This window comes from Sciurus carolinensis, chromosome 8 (assembly GCF_902686445.1).
Source record: "Sciurus carolinensis chromosome 8, mSciCar1.2, whole genome shotgun sequence".
NCBI classification, from domain to species: Eukaryota; Metazoa; Chordata; class Mammalia; order Rodentia; family Sciuridae; genus Sciurus; species Sciurus carolinensis.
Genome location: NC_062220.1, coordinates 12,378,494 through 12,402,677, shown reverse-complemented (window position 1 = coordinate 12,402,677; position 24,184 = coordinate 12,378,494). Strand labels below are relative to the sequence as shown.

At 45.3% G+C, this 24,184-nt stretch overlaps 2 protein-coding genes across 4 annotated transcripts; both read left to right on the top strand.

Annotated features, from left to right (window-relative positions):
* The first annotated feature begins 4,148 nt into the window (after positions 1-4,148).
* Positions 4,149-5,905, top strand: Tmem139 (transmembrane protein 139). Its single transcript, XM_047562226.1, has 4 exons — positions 4,149-4,181; positions 4,548-4,594; positions 5,050-5,299; positions 5,503-5,905. The coding sequence occupies exons 3-4, from the start codon at positions 5,067-5,069 to the stop codon at positions 5,903-5,905; spliced, it is 636 nt and encodes a 211-aa protein (XP_047418182.1). The 5' UTR covers positions 4,149-4,181; positions 4,548-4,594; positions 5,050-5,066.
* A 13-nt stretch (positions 5,906-5,918) lies between these two features.
* On the top strand, positions 5,919-22,460 carry Casp2 (caspase 2). Of its 3 annotated transcripts, none has more exons than XM_047562225.1 (11): positions 5,919-6,051; positions 9,645-9,795; positions 10,215-10,382; positions 10,530-10,611; positions 11,199-11,293; positions 11,553-11,729; positions 15,814-15,942; positions 16,094-16,184; positions 19,256-19,393; positions 19,528-19,637; positions 19,799-22,460. In XM_047562225.1, the coding sequence occupies exons 1-11, from the start codon at positions 5,981-5,983 to the stop codon at positions 19,928-19,930; spliced, it is 1,344 nt and encodes a 447-aa protein (XP_047418181.1). In that variant the 5' UTR covers positions 5,919-5,980; the 3' UTR covers positions 19,931-22,460. The 3 variants fall into 3 exon arrangements, 2 of the variants coding, with proteins under 2 accessions (XP_047418181.1, XP_047418180.1); XR_007109901.1 differs by lacking the exons at positions 5,919-6,051; positions 19,799-22,460 and adding exons at positions 7,342-7,501; positions 16,268-16,328; XM_047562224.1 differs by lacking the exon at positions 5,919-6,051 and adding an exon at positions 7,342-7,501.
* Positions 22,461-24,184: the final 1,724 nt, after the last annotated feature.

The following is a 24,184-nucleotide window of genomic DNA, read 5'->3' as shown; positions in this document are numbered from 1 at the left end:
GGTACACTACAAAATTCAAAATTCTTTTATATGTGTGTGTGTGTGTGTGTGTGTGTGTGTGTGTGTATATATATATATTTTTTTTTTTCCTCCCAATACCAGGGATTGAAACCAGGGACACTCAACCACTGAGCCCACATCCCCAGCTCTTCTTTTTATTTTGAGACAGGGTCTTGCTAAGTTGCTTAGGATCTTGCTAAGTTGCAGAGGCTGGCTTTGAACTTACGATTCTCCTGCTTCAACCCCCACCCCCAGCCCAGCTCCTGGGATTACAGGTGTGTGCCACCATGTCTGACTATGTATTGTGTTTGTGTATTTGTGGTCTCTGTGTTGGGGTAATGTGAACACAGTTATCCAGAAAACACCAGGAAACTGCCTCTGGGGAAGGGATCCAAGAGACCGGTTTGGCACTACAAGGAGACTTGCTATTAAATTTTAATTATTAAATTTTATACCACAGCTATAAATTAATTTTAATTAAGTAAAATAATTATATTTTAGTAATCTCTATCTTTAACTTTTATGTTCTTTAACATTTATTAATATCCACATGATACTTTCTCAGATACTGTCTTTAATCATTATTTAATTCTTTCATATGGTGTTTTATCTCTCTACCCACATCACAAAACCCTGAAGATCCAGATCAAATGTCACCTCTCCTGGGTAGGTTCCTTAGAGATTAGCACCAGATCTTATGCAATGTTAACAAACAAATGCTCTGCGTCTCCACGTAACATCAGGTCCCAGTCACAGGATGGTGCCCCCCCTGCTGGTCCCACACAGATGTGCCCTTTATATTCAAATCACAGAATTCCACAAAACTGCAGCTCGCCAAGGTGAGGAATACAAATAGGGAGGGGATGGTAAACTTCGGCTTAACTTCCTCAATTTACAGATTAGAAACTGAAGCTCAGAAAGGTTATGTAACTGAAGCAAGGGCACACAACTACCCTGATGCCGCCTGCTTGCTGGTGTTTTTAGGGAGCATGCGTGTGGGACTTTTGCCACCATCTGCAGGCATTTCTAACAAACGGTGCTTTTGTTGTTGCTGCTCAGCAACTACCACGCTCCTCTCTCAAGTTTCAGGAAAGCTTTTGGTGGCCTCCTGCTGAACACCTGAGCTGAGGCGACTGGCCGATGGCCATTATTTGTGCTCCCTTTTCTCTTAGGGAGCATTGTGTGATACTAAAACTGGTGGTGAGACTGCTGGCACAGAGTTTTCCTCTGGTATTGAAGGATTTATGGCTTCTTTGGAAGAAATAAGGTGATTGCGGAGCACAAAGCCTGTCTAAATTAAAAAGATCGCGGCTCCAAATTTGATTCTGACTAGATAAATCATGCATTTTCTCTGAACTGGTTTCCTCCTCTGTAGCATGAAAATGATAATCAGACTTACCCCTCGTGATTATTATTAAGGATCAAATGATACCTTGGGTGTGGGCCCAATCAATTTTTTCTACACACCAATATCCTTTCAGAAGAAGCTAGCGGCATTGGCTTTGGGACCCCTGGCTGCTCGGTCTTACGTAGATGATGAAAGGTTGGCATGATGATACAAAGCTGCGGTCTTAACTTCTGCTCCTCCCTCATGTGTCCATGACCTTCCTTTATCTTCTGATGGTCTTCCGTGCTGCCTGAAGAGCAGCATTCCATTATATGGCAGGTGACAGTGGGGAAAACAGAAGGCATCACTCCTACAGGAGGGCCAGAGTAATACCTGGAATGTCACGGGTATTTTCTTAAATCATCATTGTGCAGGCAGCCACAAAAAGTGTTTGGAGGGGGACGATGCAGTGGTTAAGAGCCAGGGTTGTGGGTTCAAACCTTGACCCCAACTCTGATTAGCTACCCAGGTTCCTCGAGTTTTTGACCTCATCCATAAAATGGACATGATCACAGTAACTACCTAATGTACTTCAAGCTACTTAATTTGTGTATTCAAGTACAGGGCGCAGTACACACCATGCTGTACCGCAGATCCAGATTCAGAAACAGGACCACAGGAATGCACAGTGGAGACAAGCAGCCATTAAGACATCCAAATCTCACCAGAAGTCACAATCATCTCATTTCCTCCTCTGCTCCCCCTTCCTGGGTCCCCCAAGAGGAGGTGGGTGGGACGAGTGAGTGGGCAGAGAGGGGTGATTTAGCCTCTCACAGATTTGTCAAAGGCAGACAAGTAGAAAGTGGGATGATAGTTAAATCAAATCATGCATTTTTCTAAGATTCTAAGTTAATGAAAAAAAAAAAAAAAAAAACAAAGTAAAATCTTTGGGAAACTGGCCATATGTATTCAGAACAATAAAATGTTTCACATTGTTTGCCTCTCCATGACATATCTTAGAATCTGTTCTCCTCTTAGAGTTCATCAGTCAACCCAAAAAAGAAGGAAAAACTACCTGTAAGAAGATGTTCTTTGCATTATCTTCAAACAGTTTTACTGAGAAACAATTCACCCTTTTCAAGTGTACAACTGAGTGGAGTTTTTTAAAGTACAGTTAGAGTTCTGTGAGCATCACCACTAATGCTAGAACATTTTTGTCATCCCACCAAAAAAAAAAAAAAAAAAAACCCATTTAGCAGTTACTCCCCAATCTTCCCTCCCCTACCCTAACTGAACAGTAAGCATGGCAAATGGTGGAAACAAAGTAACCACTCTCTTCTTCCACTTCCCATGTCTACTTTGTATAGAGACACCTCAGGTGGATACTGTCACCAGCTGGCTGCTCTTCCCTCTCTCCATCATGATCTGAGACAAAGGAAATGACCACTGCCCATATGTACCACTGCACACACATTCCTTCTCTCTCTCTCTCTCTCTCTCTCTCTCTCTCCACTATTGGGTTAAATACTGATGAGTGCCCAGGAAAGCTTGCAGTAAGAGAAAGTGTCTAAGGAATGTGATACCTGAGGAAATGGAGAGGGAGAGCTGGCCATTTGCTTATCTTCTATCTTTAGGAGAGGATCCTGGTTGTGAAATATGCACTCATAAAATGTCTGGGGAAGTCCACCTGTGCAGTGGGCATGCAGCCATCCTGTGTAGCCCCCCCCGGCTTGTAGGCACATGCAGCCCTCCATTGCATCCCAGTGACTGCTGCTGAGGAGAAAGTTATAAAATGTCCAAAGCCTCTCTGTTGAGTCTTCCAAGCTTTTCTTTGGGATTGGAAAACAGTGGGCTGGGGCATTTGCAGCCCTGGGGTGAATACTCTACACATCCTCTGCTGCAGCAGCCTGGCTGGCCCTCCACAACTGTCCCTAGAGACTCTGGATTCTATTTGTGCCCCTTTGTGGCTGCCCCTTTTCCCACCAGCTAACAGCAGAAGGAATAGAGCCCAGTCTCGTGTGGCTCAGGGATATGGCAGGCTCCAGCCACTCTCCACCTCCCGACCCCTCCCTCACTCACTTACTGCCTCACCCACAGCTGCGGAGTGGCTTCTGGAGCCACAGTGTCACGAGACCTCCGGCAAGGTGGCTTCTGATACAGGCACCAACTCCCCTGGGTTCACACCTACCCTGTGTCAGGAACACAGCTAGTTTCAGGGATTCAGAGATGACGGAAACGAATAACTCGCCTTAAGAAACAGTGGAAGACAAACAGAAAAGTATATGACCAGGGAAAGGCCCGGATAAAGGAAGGATGCAATGTTGTGGATATACAGAGAGGCTCCAAGGCAGGTATCACGCCCCCTCCACGTGAATTTTGAAGAATCAAGAGTTAAACAGGCCAAGAAACACACACACACACACACCCCTCTGACAGATCTGAGGGAAAGAGTCACACCATGGCTCACTGAGTGCCAAGCGCGGTGTGATCTACAGAGATGAAAGAAGCCACTGTCTCTGCTCCTGGTCAGACAGACAGGAAGAAAATAAATTACCCAAATAAAAGCAAACTGCCCAAGGCTGTGACTAACTTCCAATACATCGAAAAGAAGAGAAAAAGGTTGATTCTACTTTGGGTCCTAAGTACAAAGATCACTGGGAGTGGGTGGGCCCTCTCATCAGGGCTTTGTCTGCACAGGTGGAGTAGAAATCAAGGTGGGGCAGGAGGAGGAGGTCGGCCTTGGTGGGAGAGGCCAGGAGGAAGACTGGGCAGAAGAGAGGGTGGGGCCAGCGGACTCCGCCTCCTCCCCGGCACTCCCCCACACAGGCCTGCTTCCTGTAGTCTGTGGAAACAGGTGAGCAGGAACTCCTGAGGCCGCTTGGGGGGGCGGGGCTGAGGGTCGTGGGATTGGGCTGGGGTGTCAGGAGGGCTCTGCTACGCAAACTTCAGGGAATGGCAGGCTGGTTTGGGGGTATGGGCTGCTTCAGGATTGTTACTGTGAGTCGGAGAAAAGGTTTCCCCTGCCCATTAACCTCACAGCCCCTGTTCTACTATCAGGAAATTTGAAACCCCAGTTTCGTGAGTTGGGGGTGGAGTGGTGTCCGGCAGATAAACGGGAGTGCTCAGTGCCTTTGTTCCCTACCAGGCCTTTATAGGATCCTTTCTCACATAGTGTGTTTGGGTGGCTCTGCTGCGGTCTAGCGTACTTTCTCCCTTCTAGAGCATGGCTGACTGTGGGGATACTGGACGATAACCGGGACAGCCAGGGTAAGCGATGCACCCCTTCTCTCCCCAACTGGGTCAGACTGAACGCCTCTAGCTGGGGAAGCAAAGGGTGGAGGTCCAACAGGAGCAATAACAGAGAAAGGGCAGGGCCTGCCCCATCACCTGGATTCCAGAGATGCCGGTGTGCAAGAGGCCACAGCAGGGTGGCCTGCACTGGATTCTGATAGTTCTTAGCGAAGCTGGAAGGGAGACTACAGGGAAGGAGAAAGGAATGTGGGTAGAGCCATGACACAATCAACTGGGTGCTGGAAGTCTCTGGCTGGATTCCTGGGACATTCACCTAGAGAGAATTATGGACTTGGGTTTCTGCAGGTCATTTATTTAAGATTGAAGAACCTGGAACCCAAAGTGGGGGTATATTTTGGTTACTTTGATACCTGGCACAGCCATAATCCCAATTTCTAGTTTACACACCATAGCTGTCTATCTCTTTGCAGGCATTCGGGGCAGGGCCATGGTGCCAAGCCAGTTGTGGGGGAGACTGGAGAAACCACTTCTCTCCCTGAGTTGTGCCTCCCTACTCCTGGGCCTGGCTTTACTGAGCATACGGCCAGACATAGCCCCTGTTGCTTATTTCTTTCTCACCTTGGCTGGCTTCTTCTTGTTTGCCTGCCTCCTGGCCTGTTTTCTGGAACGGGGGCTCCGATCAATGCCAACGGAGAGCCCAGAGGCCTCAAGCAATGCACGGTGAGTGAGGGTGTGGGTGGATGACAGGAATACACACTGGGACCATCCTTCTTCTATCCCTTTTGTCTCTTAGGTAGACACGCTGCTTTCCTGTCACTGGTACTAGTGAGAGCAGGGGTTAAGGGCCAGCAGAAGGGTCTTTGTGGATAGTGGACAGAAAAAAAGAAAAGAAGCCACTCATGACCCTATTTCTCCTCCCTCAGGGACAATGAAGCTTTTGAGGTGCCAACATATGAAGAGGCCGTGGTGGTGTTGGAATCAGAGAGCCGCCCACAACAGCTGGATCAACCACCCCCTTACAGCAGCGTTGTAACCCCCCCAGAACTTGATGGAGGACAGCCTAGTCAATCAGAGAGGCCCAGGACACACAGACTGGAAAGGCGAGTGGGCTCAGAGGGGGCTATGACCCCAGAAGGAAGCCCTGGAAGATCTCTAATCAGCCTTCGGCTTCGGGGTCCACGGGTCGTGTCCACCGCTCCTGATCTACAGAGCTTGAGGGCAACCCCCAAAACGGAGCCTCTTACTCCACCCCCTGCCTATGATGTCTGCTTTGCTCATTCTGATGATGATAATGTTTTCTATGAAAACAACTGGACATTCCCCTAAGCAACTCTCTCAGGTCTTATGGCTCCACATCAGACCCATTCATGCATTTGACCAGCATTTCCTAGCGCCTACTATATGTCAAGAACCACATTTCTGCCTGGACATCGCAAATGGGGACTTGAATCCAGCGGGGAAGTCAGGCTATGGTAAGCCTTTCCCAGTGGAGAAGTGGGTAGCAAGATTTGAGTCTTCTGGCAACGTTTTATGACTTACCCCATGTCCAATATGTCCAGAGTTAAATTAAAGGTGAGGTGTTGGGGTGATCCAGAGAAGCTGCTGAAGGAAGTGAAGTAACATCTGAGTGACAGCTATATTTCCATCTGTTCCAGGTGCTTTACCTCTGTTAGATTCCTCAGGCTCTCATCATTATTAAGCATTATCACCCTCATTGAAAAATGAGGGTTTCAAGGATCAGAGGAGTTAGATAACATGCAGTAGGGCATAAAACTAGTAAATAACGTAAGAATAACTTGAATTTTCAACTCCTGATTTCAATACAAGGCAAGGACCAGGAAGCTAGGCCTCCCACAATTGTCTCAATACCTATCATGGTACAGTTGCTATACAGAGGATTTCATATAAACAAAATGCAGGATCCTTGTCTAACAGGGTGGGCGGAGCATGTTCAGGGGTGACCCCAGCTTCCAAGAGGAGCAAAGCTAATCATAGTTCTGATGGTTCCTGCTCCATGTGGGAAACAGTTACTGTGCCTCTCCCCTGCCCAGGAGCTACAGTGCAGACTCCTTGAAGGATCCTCTTCTGTTCAAAGCAGTGGAGTAAATTGTACCAGGTAGATACTTCCGGTTTTGACAATGGATGGATATATGACGGTCCGAAAGGATATGAACGTGTTTCTTGTCAAGGGTGAAGGGTAGTATCCAAGGAGACTCCCTCCTGAATATCATGGAACGCGGGACCACCAGCAGAGTGTCTCCAGCCCCTTTGGCCTCACTCTGACCGCTGGAGTTTTAACCCAGCCCCTTGTCCTGTAGCTTCAGACCCCAATGTACTGAGACTGGGATGCTCCTCACTTCCCACGCAAACCCTCTTTCGTTGTACGGGTATTGTCCAGTGCCTTCTAGTGTTCTCCATCTAATCTGTGCATCCTGATCCCTCCGGGACAACTACAGTAAAGCGACAAGTCTAGCCACTTTGGTCTCCTCGAAGTTACTGCAAATTAGCTGTGCAGAGAGGGTGGGAGGAGCCAGAGGACGGGGCCACGATTTCCGCGGGAACCGGTGGCCAATCGGGTTCTTCAGTAGGCGGGCCTCATTCTTTCCCCGCCCCTTCCCTTTCCGCCGGCGCCTTCTCTCGTCCCATTGGGCGGCATAGCTCCGGGGAGCGTTCTGGTTGCGCGCGCACCGACACGGAGGCGGAGCCTGCCTGACATCGGGGCGGGGCTGGAGGCGGTAGAGCGCAGGCGCGCGTGCCCTGGAGGTCGGGGGAGGGATGCCGAGGAAGTGGCGGCTCTTGGTTTGTTTGGGTTGTGGGCGGTGCGTGCACAGCCCGGGAAAAGCGGGAAATGGCGGCGCCGAGCGCGGGGTCCCCGCTTGCCCTGCAGCAAAAGGGGCTAGTGGCTGCTGACCGGAGGCGCAGGTAAAAGGGGAAGGGGTCCACGGGGCCTTAGTGGGGCCCAGGGAAGCGGACCGCGCGTGCAGCCCTGACGCCCCCTCTTCTCGGAGCCCCTGGAAGCAGCCGTGTCCAGGCTCGCTGCCAAGGGTGGGAGGCCCTGAGGAGCCCTCGGGGCCGCTGCGAGCCGAACTCCGCTCAGGGGCGCGCGATCAGCCCTCTTGGCCTTACTGTTCGTGGGCAAAGTCGGCTCCAGCCTCCCTTTGTCCAGCCCAGGGAGGCTGTGCATAAGAATAGCTGGAAAATAGCTCTTTCCAGCCCTGCCAGACCTCGGCTTCTCTAAAACAGTCTCCCCTTCTTTTTTCTATTTTATAAGAAACTATTCAATATTCCCTTAATAACCGGTGAGCCTCTCTGCAGACTTAAGTGTTTGGCCTGGTATACATTTGATTTGGATTGACAGTTTCATGACCTGCATCGTTTTCCGTATAATGACCAGATTTTTTTAAAAGAATTCAACACAGGCTTGAGGCTTAAGTACTGTGGGAGGCCTGGGAGGCTCCTGTGTCTCCGAGCATGTCACCACATCTGCCTTAGGGATCCTGTGACCAGGAGTACATACTGTAGTGGGTCCTGGTCCAAACCAGGACCAGGCCTGGGAATTAACCTAGCACTTGGGAACAGGCACCTTCGGAAGGACGCAGAATCAAAACTTTTTAGGACTCCCTTGGTTCTCTATCTCCACCTTCCAAGGATGTCCTAAAATTCAAGGTGATTGGAAACTTTTGAAAAGTTGACATTGGAAGCAGGTGTGCAGAGAGTTGATCATGTTTCCGATAAAAACTGATGAGTTGTTGGTTGAAAATTCAAGTACCAAGTCTGGTACTTGAGAGAGAGAAAGCTGAGTGAGTTGTGCTATGAATGAGACTGCCTAGGGAAGAGAGTCTTTGTTGGGGGGCCCTAATGCAGGATTAACTTTAAGGTCAGGCCAAAGGTCTTCCAAAAGAAACAGAAGCATGGTAGGCAGAGAGGACCTGGAGAGAATGACTGTTGTGAAAACTAAAGGAAGAGAAAGTTTTAAAGATCTTTATCTCAGATTCTTCAGGGTTGTTATCAGTTTGAAAAGAGGTCTGCTTCTGCTTATGAACCACATTTTGGAATAGCAGGAGTATTCTGAATATCCCCTCTGCCTTAGGTGCCCACTTGCTCTTCTCTTGGATATCTGTATTCCTCTCAGACCCTGCTTTTCCCTATAAGTATCTAGCCCAAGTACATCCATTTTATAGATGCATGATATTTCACTGATTTTGAGATTCATGTTTTTCTTGCAAATTTTGTCATTTTTGAAGTCAGGATGAAGCTTAATTAACTAGGTTTTAGGTTGTAAAATGAACCTGTTACCCTTCTTTCACTGCCATCAAGCCCTTAATGTTGTGTATTAGAAAACTAAGCAGACCTCCGCGTTTACATCCACGGGGCACATAGATGATGTATGTTGGAAATGGGAGTCTTTAAATCATAAGCAGAAGTTGATCTCTTTCCATACTGATAGCAACACTAAGACATCTTTGAAATACAGATATATCTCTAAAAAATTACCAAAATAATTTAACCTTAGTTGGAGTGTGATTTTAAGTGACACTGATTTGTGTTCATCACTGGAATTTTGTGTCATACTTTCTACCTATCCACATATGATTCTGATCATTTCTAGTGTCATTTTGTCATGGTAACTTTTGTGTAAGCAATCCAGAGAGCATGTGATTATTAAATGTGGCCATTGGCTTCGGTTTTTGCCTTTCAATTAAATTATTCCTCACCCAAGGTCATTTTAAACTTACATTACTTTTAGATAAATAATATGAATGTTTTCTGGAATTCTCTTAATTAATATTGATCTGTCTGACAGGTGTATTCCTTCTCTTGAATATATGTGTGCTTGTATTCATTATCAAGATATTTCCACCCCATAATTAGACCATTCATTTCAGATAGCCTCAGTTGAATGTACTCCACAAAGAATTTTGCATTATTCCCTTAGGATTGGTATGTTACTACTGTTGAGTACATCTTTGAATTTAACCAGATTCAGTAAAATATACCTAGTCTTTGTTATTCTAAGTCCTCTTCTTTTTGTTCATTTATCCATGCCTCTATCTGTTGTCTCTAGGTTATCAGGAGTTTGTGGTATGCATCCTGACCATCAGGAAACTCTGAAAAAGAACCGAGTGGTGCTGGCCAAGCAGCTATTGCTGAGCGAACTACTGGAACATCTCCTGGAGAAGGACATCATCACTCTGGAAATGAGGGAGCTCATCCAGGTATCTGGAGGCAAGAGAGAGGGGCCAAGGAGATAAATTGGTCTTAGGGGTGGAAGAGAAGATGATAAAGTGTGGAGAGCCATGGTACCTTGCTAAGGATATGGAAGTGCCTTCCTAATTGTAGAAATTTGATAGAAAAGACATAATGGGAAAGACTTCACCCATACATAACTTTTTCTGTAAAAGGAATTCTTTTTTTTTTTTTTTTCCCAATAATTTTTTTATTGGTGCATTACAATCATACAAAAGAGTGGGATTCACTGTGATATCATTTGTATGGGCACATAACACAATTTGGTCATTTTCATCCCTAGTAAAGGAATTCTTGAGATGAGTGAGGAAACTACTGGAAAGCTTATGGGAACAAATGGAATTATAACTAGATAAGTGTGATTTCATGTTTTGTTCTGGTCTCTCAGGCCAAAGTGGGCAGTTTCAGCCAGAATGTGGAACTCCTCAACTTGCTGCCCAAGAGGGGTCCCCAGGCTTTTGATGCTTTCTGTGCAGCACTGAGGGAGACCAAGCAGGGTCACCTGGAGGATCTGTTGCTCACAACTCTCTCTGGTCTTCAGCATGTATTGCCACCGGTATGGAGCCCTAGAAATGTTGTGACTTGAAGAAGGGTAACTTTGGGAAGGACTTTTTGGGACAGGGTGGGGAGACTAGATTTTGTTTTATTTGGACTGAACCATCTCCCTAAGGTCTATCATGGTAAGTCCTGAATTTTTTTGCAGTTGAGCTGTGATTTCGACATGAATCTCCCCTTCCCAGTGTGTGAGTCCTGTCCCCCTCACAAGCAGCTCCGTCTGTCGGCAGGTGAGAATTAATGGGTTAAAAGGGGTCTCACACATTGATTTCTCTTTTTTTTTTTGAAATGGTGCCTGGCTTTTCCTTAACTGAGACATATCTCGTACTGGGAACACTTCCTTCAGTGAATTTGTTAGGCACCAGTAGAACAATTTAAATAGTGCATCAGTCGGGCCCATTTCCCTCTCATCACAGAAAATATTCTTCTTGGTGATTGGCCCATTGTGCAACTTACATCGGTGGGAAATTTCTACACGATTGACTTATCTTCTCTTTAAAACTGAATGAGAAAAAAACTACATTCAGGGCCACCAGCCTGATTGTGTAGCCTAGTGATTAGAACCAGGCATTTATCAGATAACTTTTTTAGTCATTCAATAAATTGAGCATCTACTACATGTAAGCCCAATGAAGAGGACCCAGTGGTAAGCTGAAATGAGCAGCATCTGTGCCCTCTTGGAGTGTACCAATCAGGGAAATAAGAGACCAGTATTTATTAAAACCTTAGCTCAAAGGGGTGTGTGATGTTACAATTAAATGGTAGAATTGATGTTTAAATTGTATACGAATTTTTCTGCTTCCTTTCTGTACTGCAGACACTATGGAACACTCCCTAGATAATGGAGATGGTCCTCCTTGCCTTCAGGTGAAGCCTTGTACTCCTGAGTTTTATCAAACACACTGCCAACTGGTGAGTCTTGCATAATAGCTAGAGAGTTGGAAATGAGATACATTTTCCTGGGCCTCTGGACCTAGTTCTCATGTGCATTTTCTTACTGCCTATTAGTCAGAAAGTCATTGCTGGTGAAGCCTTCTGTGGGCATGTCTCTTATTCACCTGGTGGCGTTAAGAAGAATATATCTTTGGTGGCGGGGGGTGCCTAATCTAGTGAGGGAATTATAGTTCCTGTCATTAAGAAACTCGTGGTCTAACTGGCCCCCACTCCCCAGGCCTACAGGTTGCAGTCTCGGCCTCGTGGCCTGGCATTGGTGCTGAGCAATGTGCACTTCACTGGAGAGAAAGACCTGGAATTTCGCTCTGGAGGGGATGTGGACCACAGTACTCTAGTCACCCTCTTCAAGCTTTTGGGCTACAATGTCCATGTCTTACACGACCAAACTGCACAGGTACCTGAGGCTGGAAAGACTGGCATGTAGATTAGAGGGTTGGGCAACACTTGGGGGCAGCCGCATCTGCCACGTCTGTGCCTGCTGGAATGTGTCCTAGAAGCTATTTACTCACGTTCTCACTCACCGTCATGCTTTTCACCTTGCAATCTAGTAAAGAAGAATCAGAGCCATCCAGCTGTTTGGGTGTTGACATCTCAGGGTGGCTGTGCTTTCATGGAGTAATAATAGTCCAGGGTTAGGATCTCACTTTTACATATTCAGAAACTTGATTCCCAGTCTCTCAGGTAGGGAGGAGATCACTGGGATTCACCCTAACTAACTCAGAAAAGATATTTATAAACTGGGAGTGTGCAGGGCATTTATTCTTGCTTGATACCACTGCTTAGGAGCTTAATTATTTTCTAAATGGTTACTTTAGAAGATATAATTCTTGCTAATAAACATTTGCTAGAATTGTCCCTGTGAATACTATTTAGTGATAATCTACTGCATTAACATATGGGGAATTCTGTATTTGTAGCAGGTTTGGCCCCAAGTCCTGTTGTGGGTAGATTGCTTCGGGACTAGATTCTCAGACTATAAATAGTTTCATTGGGGCTATTCCTCATTAACTGCAGTGACCAAGCTGCACCAGTACTGACTTTTTGCCTTTAGGATTTCTCTTGAAATTAACAATCACCTACTTACAAGTTTATTATGAACTTTATTTTGATTCCTTAATAATACTGCCTTAAACTTGCCTTTGGGGTTTCCAGTGGTGAAATTAGAATTTCTAAAAGATTCACTTTGACCTGTTGAGGCACAGCATCTTGGTTTTGTGTTCAGCATTTGTTCTGTGGCCTTTGTTCCTCAGCTGTCCTACTTCTGTGGGAATAGTCACGTATCTGCTGTCCCTTGGCTGCAGCCAGTTTCATCAGTCAGTGCCCAGGTGCTGTCCTCTCTGTGCTGCTTGCCAGCTTCCCTGTAAGAGCCGAGCAGCGTAGCTGTTCCATAGCTGGAACAGCATCTTCAGTTGTCTTGTACTGAAGTAGGTCACTCGCTTGCGGGAGAGGTCTCTGGCCATGCAGGGACAAGGGTAGCCTGTGTACCAACGACAGAGGGAGTCCTGTGAGAAGGGCACCTAGCAAAATGTACACTGTGTATGTTTCCTCACAGGTTTTGGTTTAGACATTTATTTCCCTAGGAGTCTGTTAGATGATGGTTTTCCTAAATTGTACACAGTTGATACAGGATTTGATATACATATCTGTTAAAGACGCAATACTGAGTCACTGAATCAGCTGTATACTGCTGTATTTTGCAACATTCAGTAGATTTAATGAATGCCATTTCCAGTCATGGTAAACCTGATGCAGATTCAAGGACCTATTGAATTCTCATTCTCTGGAAATAGTGTTCTGTAACTGGAGTTTCAGAACACTGTTAGTTAGTTTAAGGCCTAATTTTGAGCACCTCATAATAGGGGACTGTTTGCTATCAGAAAATTTTAAAATGTGGACCTTGAGTTGAAGGTACTTGAGGTAGTTTAGGGAATCTTAATATCATCCAAAAAGGAAATGCATCCTCTTATATTCCTAAAGAGGGAACAGGATTAGAGACACCATCTTCTGTAGGAGTGAAGAGGAAGAACCCCCTGGGAAGATGTGGTCAGAGGATAAATGAGGCAGGTGAGACTTAAAGAGACTACTAAAGCAGAGGAGAGTGGTGGCATCCTAAGCAGGGAGAACAGTGTCTAGGCAAGAGATGTGTGAGTCGTAAGCCAAGTGGTCACCGTGAGTGTCGCTGCTTCCTTATAGACCTCTCAGGAGACTACTCTTTTATGTAATTCTTTAGCAAACAAGGAAACAGAACCAAAAAATGTTAAGATCTTTTTTCCCCCATTAGACCTTTTTGACTTTAAATTCCTTTAGAAAACAGGCAGTAATACCATTAATCCTAGTGAATTCTTTTGTTGATAGGGCTGGAGAGAGCACCAGAACTCTCTCTGCCCAGGTATGTTTTCAGTATCTGAGGAGATTGTTAGTCCTAATGACTTAGCGTACATTAAGAAAGGGAGACACATTTTGAAGTGGCAGATTTCCACTTACAATGTGCAAATGTTTTTTAACTTCCATTGCAATTACAGACTACTTTGACACTAGGAACAAGCTGTGGGTCATCCCTGGAAAATGCAGACATCTATACAATTTTGTGTATGATTTCAAAGGATTCACAGGTTCTTTTCACGTGTCTCCCAACCCCTAGGCAACACACACCCAAGAGTTAAGAACTCTGCTATTTATAGAAGTACTGAAGAAATAAATCTACAGATCCTATTTTAAGCTATTCTACTTGTGGAAAAATTCCTCCAAATAACTAATCTGCATTTGTTGAATGGTTTAATCTCATTTAAGTTCAGCTATAAAGGATGTATGTTCTTACTTTGGGTTTTGTTATCCTCCATTTACTGACCTATTAGTTTCATGAAGTTGAAAGTATTCATGTGTTAATTGCCTAGGTAAATATTTTATTCCATTTTTCAGGTGAAAGTAACTTAACTATTAACATGTTCAATTCTGTTAATCATCAACTCAGAGGAACATTCATGATCATGTATTCTCTTGAAATTATGTACTTTATAAGGAAATGAATTTTGGATTTTTTATTAACTTAAGATTTCCATTGTGGTTGGCTTCTGTTTACCCCAAACATATGGATCCTTTAAAAAAAGCAAAAAAACTATTTTTCTATTTCAAGTTATATTTCAGTCTTTAGACTCTTTTATATGTTATGTTTCAATTATATACACACAGAAGTATTATTCCAGATAATTCCAGATTATTCCAGAAATTCAGTAAGTCTCAAAGCATCAGAATCAGCTGGAGGGCTTGTTAACAGTTTGCAGCAGGAACTTTCTCACAAGTTCCTGTCTGATGCTGCTGTTGCTGCTTTAGGGATCACACTTTGCGAACCAGTAAAATATCTGTATTAATATTTGTTTTTATGGGTTAGGTGGATGGTAAATAAATGTGGGCAGTAACTGCTCTGCCTATAATAGCATCTTTTCATTATATATCCTTGAAATTCATAATCAAATGAATTTGTTTTCTCACTGCTCATCTCAGATAGGAGAGGGACCCAGGGAGACAAAGGTTTGAAAATTATTATACCGTAAGATAATATATAGCTTCCTGGCGGATGAACCAAACTTTTAAGTTAGTGGTTTTCCTATAGACATTTTTGTACAAGATAAACAAGATTTCTTGTTTCAAACTACAAGACTATAACGTTGATCTGTAATAGTTTTTTTTTTTTTTTTTGAACCGGAACATAATTACTCTATTAGACATGCATGTTATAATAATGACAGGCACAGTGATTGATTCCTTTCTATGGAGTAGCTCATTTAATCTTCACAAACTAAGAACATTTGCTTGTAATTATTTTCCTATTGAGTGGAAATTGGAGCCTGGAGGGACTAACCAACTTGTTCCAATCTACAGACCCAGGTTTGTGCTAGGTGGCTATGCTATCAGAGGGAGACAGTCTGCCCTGTGTGGAATTGTCCATCGCAGTGTGCTCTCCCTGAGCAAAGTGTTTTATGCAGACACCATCATTGTATCTTGGATAATTACAGTCCCTGACAGAATAAAGCAGACAAGTACTGCTGTTTTCTCCTGTGAGGATGCTTTTAACCCTCTGACACAGAGCAGTGTATTTACCTATAGGTGAGTAATGGCCGCCCCCCTTGTGCCATTATAAGGACATTTGTTCTAATGAAGGATCTGGATGATTGCAGGGAACAAATCACAGTTGACCAGCTCATGATTAGCTTCATTAATGACTTGATTTAGTCCAGGAGTTTGTATCCTCTCTCCATTGTCTGTGAATCTGTTTGCAGAGTTTGTGTCTGAAGTCATGAGCATTTTTCTGACAAGTGCAAAGTTTTCTTTAGCCTCTCAAAGGGTTGACTTATTTGCCACAGAAATATACAGAAAACATTTTATCTTGAATAGCTTAGGGTTTCAAACAGAAACCAGAGACTGGTGCTTATATTGGTGCTGGTGTCAGTGAACAGCTCTGAAAGGTGTTTTTCTTCTAGGAAATGCAAGAGAAGCTCCAGAATTTTGCACGGTTACCTGCACATCGTGTCACAGACTCCTGCATAGTGGCACTCCTTTCACATGGTGTGGAGGGCGGCATCTATGGTGTGGACGGCAAACTGCTGCAGGTGCGTGTGACCTAGGGGAAGCCGACAGTTGGCTCTAGGCTTTGTCACTTCCTGCCAGCCCTCTTTTCCAGCTGTGGCTGCTGTTGTATGTGTAGGACTTCAGGATTCCTTACTGATGACTTAACCTCTCTTCTCCCTATTTCTTCTGCAGCTCCAAGAGGTTTTTCGGCTCTTTGACAATGCTAACTGTCCAAGCCTACAGAACAAGCCAAAAATGTTCTTCATCCAGGCCTGCCGTGGAGGTGAGTGCCTGGCAGACCGGCACCTGGGTGGTGGCTCCTGGGCAGCCTCCACCCGCTCTCACTTTCCTGTTTGCTCCTCTCAGGTGCTATTGGATCCCTTGGGCACCTCCTTCTGTTCACTGCTGCCACCGCCTCTCTTGCTCTGTAAGTGTCTCCCAATGCATGGGGTGTGCTGGGACTTGGGCAGCCCCTGGCTCTCAGGCTGGTCAGCTCTCTGTGCACCACCATATCCTGTTCTCAGAGTTCTCTTGTCAGTGTCTTCACCCTTTTTTCTGAGAACTTGTACTCTTTTCTATGCTTATTAACTCTGATGCACTTTTTTTTGTTGTTACTCATTCCAGTTAAGGATTTTCTGTCCGTCTCTTCTTACCTCTCACACTTTCTCTCCTTCCTTTTTCTTTCTCCTTCTCTCTTCCCCCTTGTACTTCTCTGTTTACCTATACTTCCATTCTTGCTTTCTTTTTATCATCCGTGGACCTCACAGGATAACAGTGCAGAATCCATTTCAACCTTGGACTCCTTCCTGAGCTGCTTCTGTCCCTCTTCTTTTTTCCTGCATTCTGTTCTAGCCCTTTAAGAGGCAGGCCTGCGTGACAAGGCTCCGAAGACACCACAGGCCTGCTTCTCACCCTGGAGGAAAACAGTAGTAATTAAGAGTTCTAAATTTGGAGTCAAATTCTGACTCCACTGCTTAGTAATTATTTGAAGAAGTTACTTGACATTATTTTGCCTCAGTTTTCTTTGTATAAAATATAGGCAGTTATACCTATTTCATGAGGTAGTGGTGATGATTAGATGGAATTGTGTATGGCAGAACAAATTTAGCATGGTACCTGATTTAGGGTAAATCCAGAAAGCTATGACTGTTGATGCGTGCAGTGCCCTCAGGGGGCTTATAGTTTGGGTTGAAGTCTACTTTGTCCACACATTCAAATTTTTTAAGCTATTATATAATAGCTAATATTATTTTCCTAATCTGATATCACCACAAGATGTAGTGTATTGAGGTTCTGCAACATGCCTAGTACCACACTGCATACTATCACAGAAGCAGAGGAGGATGTGGCCTCTCTTCTGAGCCTAGCAGTTGCTCTGGAAACTAAAGCAAATATACATGAAATAGCTCGAGACTAGTTCTCAAGCATGGGCGAAACTAGAAACCACACATATGAGGAAGTACTTAGTAAGAATAGATCATTTTAAGTGCAGTTGTTTGAAGAGATTTTTGTGGATAGGATAAGGTTCAATGTGAACCCAGGATGTATGATTCACATAGGTAAATTTTTTGTAGTCTTCGGAGAGTTTTTCCAAGAAAAGGGGTTAATATAACATGACAGGCACCTAAGATTAAAAGGATGTGTTCCCCCTTCCCCCAGCTGTGGAATCCAGTTAAAAAGCTGACATCTAAGTGTGTAGTGAGGTGTGTCTGATCACAGGAAGTGGGTCCAGCTAATTACAAACCTATTACTCGCAGCTGAGACTTTGGACTTCAACAGATGACAGTATGGAGCTGTTGGGAGCTTAAGAAAGAAATAGTATGATGACCTTCCCCCCGGAAGGTCACTATGCCAGAGAGCTGCCCTAAGGAAAGAGCATATGAGAACACAAACCTAATTTTGCATTCAGTGCTCTTTTCCCAAGTCCAGAGCACTGCCTGCCCCTGGTGGCACTTATAAATATTTAATGAGTGAATGAAAATTTACCCACCTAAGAAATTATAGTAGTAATAAAGAAAACATTAGGAGATATTGTAAAGAAAGAACCAGTAGCATACACTGAGTAATAGATCTGTGATATGAAGGCAAGAAAGGAGTTCCCTGTCTCTTGAAGGACACACTGAACTTGGCCCGTTTCCTTAAGGACTCATAACCAGCAAAGTGAAATAAAGGCCTTGGTGGTCATTTTCTTCTGAATTCGGAGATAACTACAGTACTGGATCTGGATAGGGGAAATTGCTCTTTCCTGGAGTAACCTGAAGTTTTGCTCTACCTTTCCCACTTCTCTCTCAAACTGTGTCCATTGAAGGATATTTAATTGTTCCTTTGAAAATTTGAGCTTTCCTTCTGCTATATTTGATGGTACAATTAATGTCTATAAAGTGTGGCCCCTGCCTAGTTGACTGATACCTGAACTGGAGTAGAAACTGCATAAGGTGACTTTTCCTTCACTGTCTCTTTAGGGCTTCATATAAAACAGTGTCTGATAATGGCAGTCGCTCAGTGATCCATTGTTGAATCAATGAATCTTGGTCCTTTGCCCACAATTCTTCAAGCATCCCTCCTTGCCAGACTCGTGCGTGTTGCATGGAGCAGGAAATACCTTTGCTGTTGAGCTTCGGTCCTCCCTGTCTCCCCCCACCCACCACCAGTAAAGCAACATTGAAAATAAGGATCTCTCTTGGGCTAGATAAGCCCTGAGTCAAGAGTTTGGGCATGTGCTCAGTGTATGCTGAGCTTGAATAATGATATTCTTTTTCAGTTTTGAGGAGAAAATAAATCATTCCTATTTTAATTTCTTCATCTTTTAAATTTCTCTTAAATCTTGGATGCCGGCTATAATTTGTCTTGTAAAATGAAACAAGTAGTAAATGCTTTAAAAATGCCAAAACCACCATGGAAACTACTGATCATGCTTAGTTTTATAATTTATTTTACTGATAACATAGATTAAAGTTTGATTTTTATATAGCATACATGTAGTAACTCTAGTTTTAGTTTATTGGTTTTTGCTTATGTAATAAAACCGAATGTATTAATATTCCATTGCTTTCTGCAGTCACAGCACTGAGACTTCCAGGTATATTGCTAATTGAACTTAGATGACTTTTTGTCCAGCCCCATGTATGTGCATGTGTTTGAGTGCGGTGCCTGGCCTAGTAGGCACCCCCTGGATAATGGTGCATGCTGGGAAAGTAATAATTTTTGTTTTTAAATTCATCTGCCATAGGTTGGAGACAACAGCTGGAGGTGCCTCTTCCCAGTCAAGGTTTTAGGGAACTTGGTCTTCCTGTGACAGGCCACTAGAGATGGGAGAAAGTAACATCTTTGTCCATTCTGTGTGCCTTTCTGCAGACGAGACCGATCGTGGTGTCGACCAGCAGGACGGAAAGAACCCTGGGTGTGAGGAGAGTGATGCTGGGAAGGAGGAATTGCTAAAGATGAGACTGCCAACTCGCTCTGATATGATTTGTGGCTATGCCTGCCTCAAAGGTATTTCCAGTTCCAGTAGTAGCCGAGAAGATACACGCTAGGCTTGAGTTTTTCATGGTGCGGGGTGCAAGTTACCATGGAAGTCCACTTGTGTGAGGGAGGATCCCCATGACCTCCACGCCTTCTGGTTGTAGGCACTGCTGCCATGCGGAATACCAAACGGGGTTCCTGGTATATTGAGGCACTCACTCAGGTGTTCTCCGAGAGGGCTTGTGACATGCATGTGGCCGACATGCTGGTTAAGGTAAGGCAGCATGGGCTGGCTCCACAGACCCTCGCATCTCCATAGCATCCTCCCTCCCTCTTCCCTTGCACCACTTCTCGTAGTCGCTCTACTCCTGTGTCGGGTTGCCTTGTGAAAGCACGAGGTAATCTCACTCTGGACCGCTGGCTCTGCCTTTCCAGGTGAATGCCCTTATCAAGGAGCGTGAAGGCTACGCCCCAGGCACAGAGTTCCACCGATGCAAGGAGATGTCTGAGTACTGTAGCACTCTGTGCCGTCACCTCTACCTGTTCCCGGGACACCCTCCCACGTGATGCCACCTCCCGTGGCCCGTGCTGTTGGCGGCCACTGCACCACCAGAGGCACGATAGAGCCTTCTTTCTTCCAGATGCATGGTTTCTGTTCTGCCCCCCTCAGGGATTTGGGGACCTCCCAGGCTTGTTTCCAGTGCTGGTCATCTCTGCCTTTGTGTGGACTCCAGGCCAGCTCCTCCTGTGTGGCTCTCCCTGTAGAGCTGGCTCTGGCTGGACTTGTTGCCAGGAATGTCTTGGCTGCAGCCAAAGAGCCTGGCAGGTGACGCTATGAACAGTACCATCGTGGGGGAGGGCACGCGGGCTCCTCATGTTTGTTACTTCAGCCCCCAGGGCTTCTGCAGGCGCTCTTTGGTTGTCACTTTTACTATAGTAGTTACCATGACTCAGAGGGGGTCTCGCATCTGTTGTTTTTTTCATATCCCAGCACCATTTGTCCCAGGGTGAGAGTTTGGAGGGTGTTCTAAGTTAACATTGGCATTTTCGTGACTTTGAAGAGGTAGATGTGACTCAGACACACCCTCTGCTGTGAGCATTAGTTCCTGTGCATTCCCTGTGGGACTGCGGGTCCCCAGTGGAGGGCAGTCTTCCACTTCACCTTGGCTTCTTCAGGCTCCAGGAACCAGCCTTTCATCAGGGGCTGGGGTTTGCATGCTTTGCTCCTGAGCGTGTTAAAGAGCTTCCTTGGGCCTTCTTTCCCTGAGCTGTTACTGAAATGAGCCTGTGGGAGAGTGGGCAGAAGGCCCCCAGAGTGGTGTGCCGCCTCGCACTAACCTGCCACCATGTCTGCTTTCTCTTTCCTCTAGCTGTCCCTTTCTCTCCCTTAGTGTTCTCGTGTCCATACAGTCAAACTGTGCCTCACATCTGGATTTCTGGAATCACTTTCCAGTTTTTACCTCCCTCCTTCATGTCTCTTCCCTTTGCCTGTACTTCCTCCAGTTCAATGCTGCCACCATGTCAGTGGGAAGTGCCGCTTTGCTGGGTCATCTGGCTTCGTAAGGGTGTAGGGTAGTACCTTGCTCCTGCATTCTACTTCATTGTGAGACTTGATTTGATTTTTTGTGGTCTTCTCTCCCCTTCCCATTCTATTTCAGTGAAGATATTACCATATACATTATTACTCTTTCAACCTAGAAACTTTATTTTTGCTTCTGTGAAACCTTCCTGTTCTTAAGGCAATCTTTTCCATTTCCATTCTTACCCTCTCCAGCCTATTCTCCACATAACATAATAGTTTTGGGGGTTTTTTGCTTCTTCATTATGTTTTGGGGGCATTATTTGAGTTTTTCATTTCTTAGTACAAGGGATTGAACCCAGGGACACTGTACCACTGAGCTACATCCCCAGCCCTTTTTATTTTTTGGGGGGGACATTTTATCTTAGTAAGTTAGGGTTTCGCTAGGTTGTTGAGGCTGGCCTGGAACTTACGATCCTCCTGCCTCAGCCTCCTAAGTCACTGGGATGATAGTGTATTCCACTGTGCCTGGCCACCTTTTGGTTTACAAATGTAAATAAATCTGATGATGTCATTCTCCTGTTTGGAACTCTTTGGCTTCCTGTTACTCCTCATAAAATTCAAAATCCTTGTTTGTGAGATCTGGCCCTTGCCTTCCACTTGAACCTTAGTAAGTAGTGACTTCTCACTGTGCTCTAACCCTGTGGCCTCCCAGTGTCTCAGCTGTTCTAAACTCTCTATCCCCACTTCTCTTCCCTGGGGTGGCATCTTATTCAAGTTTTGTGGAGGCCTTCCCAGCCTGTTGTCTACAAAGAATCCTCTCTCTTTATTACTGCTTCCTGTTTAATTCTTCTTTTTGGTTCTGGGGATTGAACCTAGGGGCATGCTTCCACTGAGCTGTATCCCCAGCCCTTTTTGTTTTTGGACACAAGGCTTCACCAAATTGCTGAGGCTGGTCTTGAACTTGTGATCCTCCTGCCTCAGTCTCCCTAGGAGCTGCAATTAAGGTGTGCACCACCGTGTCCAGCCTGTTCCATTCTTTCCTTGTACTTACGGCAACTTGTAACCATATATTTGTTTGCTTTATTTGTTCATTTTTATATCCCCTACTAGGTTGTAAGCTCCAAGAGGGCAGAAACCCTGGCTCTCTAACCTGTGTGTCCCCGGTACCTGGCACTTATTAAATCTTTAGCAAATGTTCCTTGAATGAAGGAAGGAGGCCAGCAGCCAGCCCTTGCTAGAATCCTACTTTTCAACAAAATTTCCCTTTTGACATTATACAGTTGAGTATTTTAACTTTGTGTTTTTCCAGGTGTTTTGTTTTTTTCCACTGGTATTTTTAGCTCCTTGAAGACACACAGTGTGTGAGACGACGTCTGTCACACCCCCTGGTGCCTAGCGGAATACCAGGTTTGCAGTAGTCAAGGTGCTCAATAAAAGTCTGTTGTGTGAGCCAGGTGGCTTGGAGACTTGCTGCCTTTGGGTCAGTGTAGGATGGACGTATTTGAGTGACCTAGCCTTTCCACTGCCCACTGCCAAGATTTGTATTGCCATGAGGTGCCAAATAAACGTTCATATTTGTTACTGTTGTGTGCCTGGTGTCTGTTTCTGTAGATACTCAGGTTTCAGAGACCAATGCGTCTTCATTTTTTGGGTGCCTTGTCCTGCATCGTCCCTTGCCGCCTCACAAGGCATCCCTAGAGCTGAAGACCCCTTATTTTGCTGCCACTCTTTCATACGTTGGCATAGCTGTGGGTTTGATTTCTCATCTTCAGAAGAGGTGGAAGAATCATTAACAAGCAGTGTTAGTTGTAGCTTTTCATTATGGGTGGAGCCTGGAGTGACAGACTGGACTAGAATAAGAGGAAAAGAGGAAGCGAATAGTAGGATTCCATTTCTCGCATGGTCCAAGTGAAATTTAAGGTGAGCAAAGGTCGTAAGAATTGTAGGGCAGCATGGAAGAGCTCTAAGCAGTGGTGCTCCTGGGGCACACGTCTGGAGTGGTAAATGTGCAGGTGTAGATGGGCTACAGGGTTTAGCAAGAGATGGGAGGTTCTGTGGGCATATTTGGTGGAAAACAGCCGCGGGACTCTGGGAAAGTTGCTGAGGAGTTACTGGGTGGAGGTGGGACAGCTGTCTAGGAAGAGGGAAAGGGCATAGTTAAGCTGAAGCATGGTACCAGACAGAGGGAATCCAGTGTGAGAGAACACCAGGGGCTAAAGGGGCACAAAGAATGGACTGAAACCAGTTGGTCATGCTGTTGGAGAGGGACACAAGAACCCCAGGAAGTTTAAGCAGTTGCCGGGATCGGGGGAGTAAGTAACCCATTTTCAGGACAGGAAAGCTTAGTGAGGTCTGATGTGTTGGAAATTTCAGAACAGTGTTTGCTGAGCAGATCCCGTGTCCTTGCCACCCGCCCTTGAATCAGGGCGTCAGGTTGAATTTCACAGCTCGCTTCCCTTCCCCCACTTACCTCTGCCAGGGGATTCTCTTCTAAAATTATCCCCCTCCCTGAGCTGGGGGCTGCCCTCTGCCGCCCTTCCCCATCCTGTTTTCACAAACGGAAAAGGAAAACAGGAAGAAGTGAAACCAGTGAAATACCAGACCAAAGCTGGGATCCTGAGAGGGGAGAACTGACCAAGGAGAGATGAGGCGACCTGCAAGGGATGAGGGGTGGGGCCTGAGCGAGGAGCCCTTCACCTCCCAAGGCCCACAACAGTCTTTTTTCCCACTGTTTTTGTTTGTTTTGTTTTGTTCAGAAGGAAAATAAGGCTCAGAGACTCAATTATCATTTATCATAAAGAAACGTAGCATTGAGAGCATGAATTCTAGAATTATCTAGGAATGTTTTTCAGTGCTGGCTCTGCCTTTGAAGATATTGGAAAACTTGGCTAAGATAATTTACATTGAACCTCAGTTGCCCTTACTTAAGAAGGAGGAAAACGTTTCTACCTTGAAAGGCCCCAAAGAGGATTAAATGTGATGCAGGGAAAAGTTGATCATATTTGAAAAGCCAGAAGAGGGAGAAAGAGGCCTGCTGATTGCTACAGGGAAATCCTAGTCTGCAGGCAATGGATAGAAAGAAACCAAGGATTTCCCCGCTGTGCTGGGGCTTGAATCCACCCACGCTCTCTACTATAAGCTACATCCTCAACCTAGGACCAAGGGTTCCTAAAAGGCAGAGCAAAGCCCAACAAGGAGTAGAGGAGAAATGAACCCCAGTGTGGTCTTTTACAAAGAGACGGCGCCTCAGAGGTCGTCATACTTGCTCTGCTGAAATTTCAGAAGGGGGCGTGAGTGCC

What these genes read in the sequence shown, in the direction of transcription:
- Tmem139 (XM_047562226.1), top strand. Translation starts at nt 5,067, where the DNA reads ATGGTGCCAAGCCAGTTGTGGGGGAGACTGGAGAAACCACTTCTCTCC. An exon ending in GAGGCCTCAAGCAATGCACG is followed by an intron (nt 5,300 to 5,502) that starts GTGAGTGAGGGT and finishes CTCCTCCCTCAG; the next exon opens with GGACAATGAAGCTTTTGAGG.
- Casp2 (XM_047562224.1), top strand. Translation starts at nt 7,428, where the DNA reads ATGGCGGCGCCGAGCGCGGGGTCCCCGCTTGCCCTGCAGCAAAAGGGG. An exon ending in GCTGCTGACCGGAGGCGCAG is followed by an intron (nt 7,502 to 9,644) that starts GTAAAAGGGGAA and finishes TGTTGTCTCTAG; the next exon opens with GTTATCAGGAGTTTGTGGTA. An exon ending in TGGACGGCAAACTGCTGCAG is followed by an intron (nt 15,943 to 16,093) that starts GTGCGTGTGACC and finishes TTTCTTCTGCAG; the next exon opens with CTCCAAGAGGTTTTTCGGCT.